This window comes from Thrips palmi, unplaced genomic scaffold, assembly GCF_012932325.1.
Source record: "Thrips palmi isolate BJ-2018 unplaced genomic scaffold, TpBJ-2018v1 HiC_scaffold_17, whole genome shotgun sequence".
NCBI classification, from domain to species: domain Eukaryota; kingdom Metazoa; phylum Arthropoda; class Insecta; order Thysanoptera; family Thripidae; genus Thrips; species Thrips palmi.
Genome location: NW_023144626.1, coordinates 1,721,715 through 1,731,601, shown reverse-complemented (window position 1 = coordinate 1,731,601; position 9,887 = coordinate 1,721,715). Strand labels below are relative to the sequence as shown.

Here is a 9,887-nt window from a genome sequence, read left to right as displayed (position 1 = left end):
TAATGAACGACCATTCATGTACTGAATGACTTGTTCCGATCTCTTCCACATTTTTGTGCTACTTTCTTTTGCTTCGTCAAACAAAATCTAAGTCGTTACATCTTTGTTTTTGACAAACAGCGATCGTGTTTATTTTTCGCGCCGCCCGTAAAAACATAAACGATGACCAGGTCTGCCAACATTCGAACACCAATAAATTAAACACGATAATGCTATCGTTAATTGTATAGTGAGTTTAAGTTAAATTCATAGTCTGATAGAACTTTAAAATATTAATATTTCGGACTGACATCAATTTCCTTCGTGTTTATGCTTGATAGAAGGCGAAATTTGTTTTTAACTTCTCCCTCCAAAATATTTGAATTTAGTATCTGTCTCTCTCACACAAGGCTCTGGAAATGCATGTATGTTTTCAATGGAGGCTTGTTTTCGCACTATGTTAGCTCTAGAGTGTGTTTTTTGTGTCTGTTTTACTTAACCTTCCACGAATTTGTGAACTATATACCGGCGCCAGAAGAACATAACCTCTCGGACCATCGCGGCGTAAAATGTCACAAGCTGCCATCACAGTGAAGGAGGAAAACCAAGACGGCATAACCATTCGCGGCTCTGGTCCTAACTCCAACATGGTTACGAACATTAAAGATCACATCACTTGTACAAGATCCATGGAAAACTTCACCGCTCAAGAATCTAAAGTGGGAATCGTGTCATTTCCGTGTGACTTTGATCATATGTACGCCAGCATGAGTGAGGGAATGGTGTCTTCTCAGGAGAAAAATGAGTACAAACACTTGAAGGAAATTTGTTTACAACACCTGGACCTCATCCAGCAGCAGTCCGAGCTCATGGCTCGGCAGGAAAAACAGATCCAGGCCCTACGTCAAGAAAATGAAAGGGTAAGGACGCTGCGAGGCTTGTGCGCCTGTGTGTGTGGCGGGTAGGATAGGGTGGCGCGGGCGACAAGCTGGGACCTGCAGGACCTAGGGCCTGCACCCGCCTCCTGCCCGCCCCTAGTCCTGCGCGTGTGCTAGACTCTGGAAAGGCCCCTCGCGACGCCGCTGCGACCCCTAGACGCTAGACGCGGCTCCCTCGCCCCCTGGCGTGTGCGAAGGCGCATGCCAGTCGCGGATTCAGTGACAGTGTTCTCATGTCGCGTACAGCTGGGCCAAGATGCTTCCTCCGGACGGTTGGTTCGACGCCTCCCTCGGCTCGATAATTTGGCGACGCCCGTTCCCGAGGCGGTGCGAAAGGCTGTCCTAGTTTGGCCATCGTTTGGGCCCGCTAGTCTTGACGCGCTGCGATGCGCGTCTTGAAGAAGAGGCGCAGCACTGTGGTGTCATTTGTAGGTTATGTTCCCTTGAGCTTGCTGTCATGATGTAGTTGCTGTTGTTTGCTTTCTGAGCCCTTGGCTTAACTTCGTTGATTGATTATTGGATTCAGTCAGTTGGAACGCTCCCTTGAGAGATTTTATCTCTTCTCTCCAAAATCGGTCATGTTTCATTGAGTTGTCTGCTCTGTGACAAGTGTTCACTATTTGTGTTTTTATTTTGCAGCTCAAGAAGAGTTTGCAGCGCTCGGACCGCCGTGCTGGTAACGCCAAAGCGAATTGTGGTGCTGGTAATGCTGAGTCCAAGAGAGTAAGATCACATACTCCTACATCACGTCATGCAAGCCCCAGCACATCTGAAAATATGAAAGGCCCTTTCCGCAGCAATAGATCTCGTAGCCCAAAGGTGACAATTTAATGACCATTCAGCATCATCATGCATTGAAACACCATTATTATTATTAATATATGTTTGGTTTCTAGGAGGGATCTCAAAGTCCTGAACTCTGGAGGAGAAGATCTGCACAACGAAGACAGAGTGAGGATGGTGGAGCGTCTATGAGCAGTGAATATGAAATGTATGATGATTCATCAACAACAACAGTCAGCCAACGCTCTGCCCTTCGGGGTAAGAGAGCAGTTGGACAAATGAGGAAGAAACCTAGAGGGAAAAGAAGCGCATCAGTAGGATCAAAAGAAGTTAATACAACAGAAGAAACTAACCTAGAAGATTCTGTGCCAGAAGGTCGTTCTGCCAAACGTCCAAGGAAAGGTAAAATCAATTTCACCCATTTTTACTTTTAATCTCATTTATTCATTCATCCTTTATAACTTCTTACTTTTTTGTTTTTCCTGCTCATTAGAAGAAACAGAAGAGAATACTGAAGGTAGTACTTCTCAAAATCATCCCGTTTTAACTACTACTTATCCATACTACACAGCTACAGGAAGTTGTGATACAAATTGGACTTTAGGAGAAACTTGCATTGAAACAGAACCTGTACCAGACTGTAATGGTGATGTTTTAGAGGTATAGATTGCTACCTGCTATTTTCTATGGGTTAGGATCCATTTATTCTGTTTTAACTTTATCTTTCTCCTTTAAAATATTATTGCAGACCCCACAGTGGCGAGTTAAAGTTTATACAAGTTTGTATTCAATGGAAGGAACAGAAAATCTGGATGATGAAGTTTTCTTAAAACGTCATCATAGATTGGAGGTTGATGAGCGGAGAAGAAAAAGGTTAGTGAAATGTCATTGTACATTTATAATGCTTCTTGTGGCTTATTCTTTGTTTCAAGCTAAAATTTGAATAATTATAATATTAATAATTTTGCAGATGGGATGTTCAGAGAATAAGAGAACAAAGACACATAGATAAATTGAAGCAACGAGAGGCTTCAAGTAATGCCCTCGGAGGTTCAAAAGGAGAAGATGTTGAAGACCCTGTTTGCTCCCTTTGGCCTGACCCAGAGGATGCACAGTTCCTGGAGGTATCTGATGATCTTCCTGTTTCAGCATTTGGTCTTCCTATCTCAAAGTTCACCCCAAGGTAAAACTTGTTTTTTGGGTTTGGCTGTAACAGTATTTTTATTTGATCTAAAGTTTGGAAATCCTCACTAATTGACTCTCTTCCTTCTTTCTCAGTGAGTTTTCTCTCCCATGGCTGCAGCCAGGTGCGAGTGACTCAAGATCTGCCCCAAAGAGACGTCACGGCCCGCGAGGAAGAGCTTCTGGTAACACAGTAAGAAGAAGAGGAGTGGGCAGAGGTGGTAAGTTTTCAGCTTTGATGGGGAGACCAAATGTTAAATTGATTTAATAACTTAATGTGGTTTTTTTTTTAATTATCAGGGAGAAGAGGTGATGGAGCTGAGAGAAAATGAAGCAATTACTTTTATTCTTTAAGGAACTTCAGATGTATGTGTTAAAGTTAAATACATGTTGTTGCTGCAATTGTTATTAGGCTGTGAGGTCATTTTACATTATGATTAACTGAGGGTCACCCCTTCACTTGACTTGGCTCCTTGTGGTATCTTAGGAGAACAGAGCCTCAAAACCTCCAAGGAACTATTACAACTTGCCTTTGATTTAAATCACTTTGACCCACAGGATTTATCAATTGTACAATCTCTCAAATCAATTTAATTTAAGACTTGTCATATCTTATTCCATTTATGAATTTTAAAACAAGACCTTGTGGCCATTCATGCCTTCTGTGAGCCTTGCGGATTTTTTAACAAATTCTATAATACAATACATTTATTTTATTTGCATACAGAACTTTTATTTGCAAACATTTTATTGTCTTTACAGAGGTGTGAAACATATTATTTTGCATCATTTGAGTTAAGTTTATTTTGGGACAATTCAGGGCAATCCAAAGTGTGAATTGTTCAAATGATTTGTGGTTAGTTTTCGAGTTTGTCTTTCAAGGTTGTATGTTATAGAATCATCTTATTTGTGTTAAGAGATATTTTACTAGTGAATGTCAAAGTTGGTGAGCAAGTATTGCTTATCAGTATATTTTTCAATTAAATTAGATTTGTTACATGTGCCTAGTCACTGTGGGTCTCCACTTCCAGTCTTGTGGCTTTACTAGAATAATAATGTATGCCATCTTTCAGGGGAACCAGAATAGAAGAGCAGTCTCTTCTGTTTCTGTTTTGATCCACTGTTTGTGTTAAGGATGTCCTTACTTGAATTCTTACATCAATTGTCTCCTAAATTAAGGTGCCTTTTTTTCTGTCTTCCATTTAGTGGACAATGTGATCTTAAGAAAGACGTATGGATTCCTTTCTTATCCCCTGTTGATTGTAGGTTGAAACATTAAACTGAAGTATGTTACTCTCAGTGTTTGAGGGGGAGTTGTTTGAGCTATTGGATGGTCACTCTAGTTAATTGTTACTTTCAATTTTGAGGTGCAAATCCTCTAGCAGTCGTACTTGTTGTTGTGTGCACGCATAGATTATGAGTGTCATTTTGTCAGTCTCACTAAACAGATTGAGTTACATTATTGTACTATCAAAGTTCTGCAGGGCTTTAACATTTACTTTCCAAACATTTTTACTTTGTGTCCTTGTTTTGTGATTTTAGTTGCCAGTAATATAAGACATTTACTCACTAATGCTACTGCAATATAGATATCAAATTCCAACAATGTGCCAACAAGGTGTGTGTTTGGGATGTATATTTTGATATTTCTTTACCTTTAATAATACCAAGTAGGATGTATTCTATCATAAGGGTATGGAAACTTTTCCCCTACCAATCATCACTGATCTGTCTATAATGAAATCACCTTAGTTGTTACCCCATATCTTAATTTTCTTCTCATTGTCTTCAATTTTTACAATTTAATTTAGAAGTTCATTGTGTAGTTCTTGTTTCCCTATGTCTTCTTGTTTTTAGGCATTTCTTGAACTTTCACCAAATGAAAATGACGTCTTAGGCATAGGACATGTACGTTTAAGAGTCATATTTCTGTAGTTCATTACAGTTTTTGTATGATGTTGAAGTCTCCTTTCTTTTAATTTTATAGAAGAAAGATGATCATTTTTTGTGCTCAGTCTTGGTAGTATAGAACTGATAAGTTACACTTTGAGAATGTTTATGTGAATTGTTGTCATTGTGCAGGGCAGGCCTCATTGCCTGCAGCAATTTGGAAGAAGATTCTTCTGTGCGAGTCACTAATATAAAGTTTATGGATACTGACGATATGAGGCTGTGCGAGCTATTTTTCTGTATTACCGTGGCTTAATCTGAGGTTGTTACAAAACTGAATGTATTGTAAAAGTGTTTTGGAATTAAATTTTATATTTTAAAATCCAGTTAAAACAAGTTTAATTCAAGAGCTTGGGAAAAAAATCAATAAAGGTGATGAGAGCTGTGTATGTTTGTCATTTACTTGGTATATTTCAATCCTTCTATCAGTGTCACATGCTTTCTTTGTTTCCACTTAGGTACAATGATAGAATTAGGCAGTTTGTCATTTAAATAATAACAATAAATAAACACAAAATTAACTTAAGTGTGGAAGTAGTTGCCTGATCATACTAATGATCGTTATGTACAAGCTTTTGGTTGAAGCTTTCAAATCTTACAATACAATAAATTATAGGCTAGGCAATCTGTTCATCCCCAGGACCAAGGACTATGTACAATGCTATCTTATGGACCCAAATTTTGCAATGGAATTAAAGCAAACTACTCAAAATTGCATGTTTAACCATTCATCGTGAAAGCTGATTTTTCGGAACCCAAGACGTAAGATCCTTTTACTGCTGAATCTCAAAACGAAGTAGTATAATTACGAAAACTTCCGATGTTGCGGACATGTCACAGTACCTAAATTTTATGCTCTTCATTCTAGAACGGTTAGTGCTCATTTAGAAAAACAATGCGTCATTTCTTTTAAATCAGTGAAACCAGGAATTTATAGGTTGGTACCGCGCGGAGGGATACGACTCCGACAGCCTATGAAACTAGAGCAAACCAGGAAACACAGGACTAGAAGCACTTGCGATGTACAATAGATGGGCCAGACTCATCATATTCTTGTTTCGAGATCCACATCTGTTGGAAAGTTGATAGGGAGGCCAAGATGGATCCACCAATCCAAACGGAGTATTTGCGCTCTGGAGGAGCAATTATCTTGATCTTCATTGTGGAGGGGGCCAGGGATGTAATTTCTTTCTGCATCCTATCCGCAATACCAGGATACATGGTGGTACCTCCAGACAACACCTATAAACAAAAACAGAATTATATTTCAGCTTCGTTCGAAATTTGACGAATCCTGCTTTGAGGTCCAAGCTATGTGTTTCCAGTCAAAGACCGATGTACTTACAGTGTTGGCATACAGGTCCTTACGGATGTCGACATCGCACTTCATGATTGAGTTGTAGGTCGTCTCGTGGATGCCGCTGGACTCCATTCCCAGGAAGGAAGGCTGGAACATGGCCTCCGGGCAGCGGAACCGCTCATTCCCGATGGTGATGACCTGAACATCAACATCTACGTAAGCACCAAACGAACACGGCTTCGACAACGAGAAAGAGCTGGAGCAGGGTGACTGAGGCTGGCCTCACCTGTCCGTCGGGCAGCTCGTAGGACTTCTCGAGGGAGGACGAGGAGGCGGCGGTGGCCATCTCCTGCTCGAAGTCGAGCGCCACGTAGCACAGCTTCTCCTTGACGTCGCGGACGATTTCCCGCTCGGCCGTCGTCGTGAAGGAGTAGCCTCGCTCCGTGAGGATCTTCATGAGGTAGTCCGTGAGGTCGCGGCCGGCCAGGTCCAGACGCAGAATGGCGTGCGGCAGGGCGTAGCCTGGCGGCAGAGGGGAAGGGGGTGGGTCAGCGCGTTACACAAAAAAAAAAGCGCGGTCAAAGGCAAGGGGGACGGTCATGGCCTCGGCGGGGACCGGACCGGACGGCGTCTCACCCTCGTAGATGGGGACGGTGTGGGACACGCCGTCGCCAGAGTCCAGCACGATGCCCGTGGTGCGGCCCGACGCGTACAGGGACAGCACGGCCTGGATGGCCACGTACATGGCCGGCGTGTTGAAGGTCTCGAACATGATCTGCGGAGCACACGGGGTGTCATTAAGGCGCCATACCGAACGGGGACGACCAGGGTTGCAAATGTCTTTTGCCCTCTTTAACGCCTGTGAGGTAGGCCACTGGGCCAGCACGCAACACACAGCTGTGGAGACGGTGGCCTACCTTGCCCCTGTGAAGACGACAGGGGCGAGGTAGGCCACCGTCTCCACGCCTGTGTGTTGCGGTCCGAGCCGGTGGCCTACCTCACAGGCGCTACAGGCCACACCTGCCTATCTTATCACTTGGTTGCTCTACACTCGGTGACGAGTGAAAGTGCTCTTTTTTCCATTGGCATTTCATGATAGATGGTGTATGAGATTCCAACCTGAGTCATCTTCTCTCGGTTGGCCTTGGGGTTGAGGGGCGCCTCGGTGAGCAGGACGGGGTGCTCCTCGGGAGCGACGCGGAGCTCGTTGTAGAACGTGTGGTGCCAGATCTTCTCCATGTCGTCCCAGTTGGTGACGATGCCGTGCTCGATGGGGTACTTGACGGTCAGGATGCCTCGCTTGGACTGGGCCTCGTCACCGACGTAGCTGTCCTTCTGGCCCATGCCGACCATGATGCCCTGCGGGAAGGAAACAAGCAGTTCAATTGTCAATTTTTTAAAAAGATTTTCAGGACGACCTGGCGCGGACTTAGCATGGGAATCGTGTGGGAATTTTGATATGAGTTTGCCCACCCCACGGGCAGGAGGAAGAATCGAACTGAACAAAGACTCCACGCGGTTCTGCTCCTACTTTCCGGCCGCCACTCCAGCCCCATTTCGATGTACTCCAGCCGCAACTTTCTGCCCCAAACTGCCATCATTATTTTTTGTGATTCTTCCCTTCCGTGAGAAGGCAGGGAGGTAGACTATGGTCTGGCGCACTTCTCCGTCTTCATTAGGACGGCGAGGCAGCGTTTCGGTGCGTGCCGCGGCGTGCCGTGCCTGGTGCGTGGGCGCGACGGGACGCCACTGGAAGTGGAGCCAGTGTGTCGGTAAAAGACGAACAGTTAGCGCCTTGCGTGCCGCAGCCCTGCTGGCTGTAGCGGGATGGTGCAGGTACTTGCTCGCCGGTAGTTGGCAGCAGGGAGTCAAGCAGTGTGGTAGCATGGAGATGGTAGCAGGCAGGCCGGTAGCGGGGAGTTGGTAGCACAGCGTTTCATCGCTCCGTCTCTCTCGCACCCGTTCTAGGCGGCGCGTGAGTGCGAGAGAGACAGCCAGTGCGTCGCTGCAGGTGCGGCGGGGAAGCACTCTTGCATTAAACACTATCTGCGCGCAATTAGGTACCCTGCACCACGCCGCGCCACGCCACGCCACTGCTTCGGCCTTCCCAGGAGCACTATCGGCATCTGGGCAGTCATCAGGTGCTGATAGTCATCAGCGCCAAGGATGATGATTTCATTCATGTTTTTCGCTCCGAAGGCACGAAACAATGACGGAGGGTAACGAGAACGCGCAACGACGGAGTCAAAGCCAAGCGAAAACTTGAAAAAAAAATGCGAGTTTTTTGTTTTTTTCTTTTCTTTTTTTTTAAGCCCATCTGATTATCGATACAGTAACTGCGGCTTTTACACAGTGTGCGAACATGATAGGCTTCACCGTACAAAATGATCATGTGCGCTCTTTTCAAAGATGTCCATGTAAAGTTGCATCTAATCAATGTTTAAATCCGTTTAAATCACGAAACTCATTTCCATATTGGAAATTGAAGGCATGTCGTCCACCACCAAAAATCCACAGGCGCGATATTTCCTAATATTGGCCGCGGCAAACTCCTAGACTGGCAAGCATCATATCACTTCACTGGGGGCGGGGGGGAACACTGTAATCCATGTCGATGTCGCCGAGGCTGAGGATGAGGTTGACGTTCACCTGGTACCGGGGGCGGCCCACGATGGACGGGAAGACGGCGCGGGGCGCGTCGTCGCCGGCGAAGCCCGCCTTGCACATGCCGGACCCATTGTCCACCACGAGGGCGGCCACGTCGTCGTCGCACATTGTCGCTGTCTCTCTGTCTCTCTCGCACTCGAACGACAACCGCACGCGGACGCGGCAGACACTGGAATGGCAGCCGGCGGGCCGCGGCCGCCCTTTTATAGCGTGGCGGGCGGCGAGGCGCCGTGGCCGCCGTGACGTCACGCCGGCAGCAGGGCGGCGCGGCGCAGGCCGGCAGGCCATACAAGGAGAGCAGAGGAGAGGGACCGGCCGGGGTAGGCCGCCCGCAACCACGCCGGTGCACGCGAGTACGCGCCACGCGCTGCAGCTCGGTGATCGAGATGACACCCATGCCCTGGGAGTCCTCGAAGGACTCAATCGAGAATATAAGAGCCTTGATCAGTATCATACTTTGGGCGAGGCAACTTGTCGAGATGGAGATCACCCTGGTCGGATGCGTGTGATATCGAGGAACGCCGTTTCAAAATTGGACTTGTGACTTTTCGCACGGTACGCGTAACGCTAATCGCTGTGTGACCCACACTGTTGGAACTTTTGGAAGCAGGCCTGCCGCCGCCACCGAGCCCCGGGACTTGCCAAGGCACTTGAGCCGAGTGCCGTGCGGCGTGCGCCCTAGCCCCGCCACGGCCGGGCATCGTCCATTGACACCCTAGATGGATAACCAGTGCCGGCGGTGCCGACAGGACTTTGCCGTTGCCGACAGTGGCGGGGACGGGAACCTAAACGCGCGACGCGGGTTCGTTTCGCGGCATCCCGATGGGTTACAGTGTGCCGCTGCTGCCGCTGCTGCCGCGCGGTGCAGAGCCGGAGGCGCTGAGGCGCGCTGAGGGGTGGCGGACGCTCCTGCATGAGTGCATAGGGCGAAAAGAAAGAAAGAAAGAAGCAGCAAATTGGGTGGCGGCGCGTGGCAAGGCGCGTGGCAGGCCGCGGTGCATCGGCACGCCACGCTCGCGGCCACCCACGCAAGCCGCGTGTGGCGTGTGCCGCGTGCCCGCGTAGGGCCCAGCCGCCCGGCCCAGCCC

The 9,887-nt window shown here is 47.0% G+C and overlaps 2 protein-coding genes across 3 annotated transcripts; one reads left to right on the top strand and one right to left on the bottom strand.

Moving 5' to 3' along the window:
• Positions 1–380: 380 nt before the first annotated feature.
• LOC117644088 (male-specific lethal 1-like 1) lies at positions 381–5,221 on the top strand. 2 transcript variants are annotated; one of them, XM_034383282.1, is made up of 8 exons: positions 381–899; positions 1,557–1,736; positions 1,814–2,102; positions 2,194–2,360; positions 2,449–2,573; positions 2,671–2,883; positions 2,979–3,103; positions 3,183–5,221. In XM_034383282.1, exons 1-8 carry the CDS (start codon positions 549–551, stop codon positions 3,212–3,214), a joined length of 1,482 nt encoding a protein of 493 aa, XP_034239173.1. In that variant the 5' UTR covers positions 381–548; the 3' UTR covers positions 3,215–5,221. The 2 variants fall into 2 exon arrangements, with proteins under 2 accessions (XP_034239173.1, XP_034239174.1); XM_034383283.1 differs by lacking the exon at positions 381–899 and adding an exon at positions 951–1,345.
• On the bottom strand, positions 5,220–8,971 carry LOC117644089 (actin-3-like). The gene is made up of 7 exons (XM_034383284.1): positions 8,782–8,971; positions 7,252–7,491; positions 6,769–6,907; positions 6,419–6,654; positions 6,178–6,330; positions 5,809–6,074; positions 5,220–5,446 (listed from the first exon to the last, which is right to left on the bottom strand). The coding sequence occupies exons 1-6, from the start codon at positions 8,905–8,907 to the stop codon at positions 5,838–5,840; spliced, it is 1,131 nt and encodes a 376-aa protein (XP_034239175.1). The 5' UTR covers positions 8,908–8,971; the 3' UTR covers positions 5,220–5,446; positions 5,809–5,837.
• Positions 8,972–9,887: the final 916 nt, after the last annotated feature.

Bases quoted from the DNA above. Each gene is read 5' to 3' on its own strand.
- LOC117644089 (XM_034383284.1), bottom strand. From the start codon at position 8,907: ATGTGCGACGACGACGTGGCCGCCCTCGTGGTGGACAATGGGTCCGGC. The intron at 6,655-6,768 runs GTGAGACGCCGT...CTCTGCCGCCAG, and splicing joins CACCGTCCCCATCTACGAGG to GCTACGCCCTGCCGCACGCC. The intron at 6,075-6,177 runs GTAAGTACATCG...TTTTGTTTATAG, and splicing joins AGGACCTGTATGCCAACACT to GTGTTGTCTGGAGGTACCAC.
- LOC117644088 (XM_034383282.1), top strand. From the start codon at position 549: ATGTCACAAGCTGCCATCACAGTGAAGGAGGAAAACCAAGACGGCATA. The intron at 2,103-2,193 runs GTAAAATCAATT...CCTGCTCATTAG, and splicing joins TGCCAAACGTCCAAGGAAAG to AAGAAACAGAAGAGAATACT. The intron at 2,574-2,670 runs GTTAGTGAAATG...ATAATTTTGCAG, and splicing joins GATGAGCGGAGAAGAAAAAG to ATGGGATGTTCAGAGAATAA.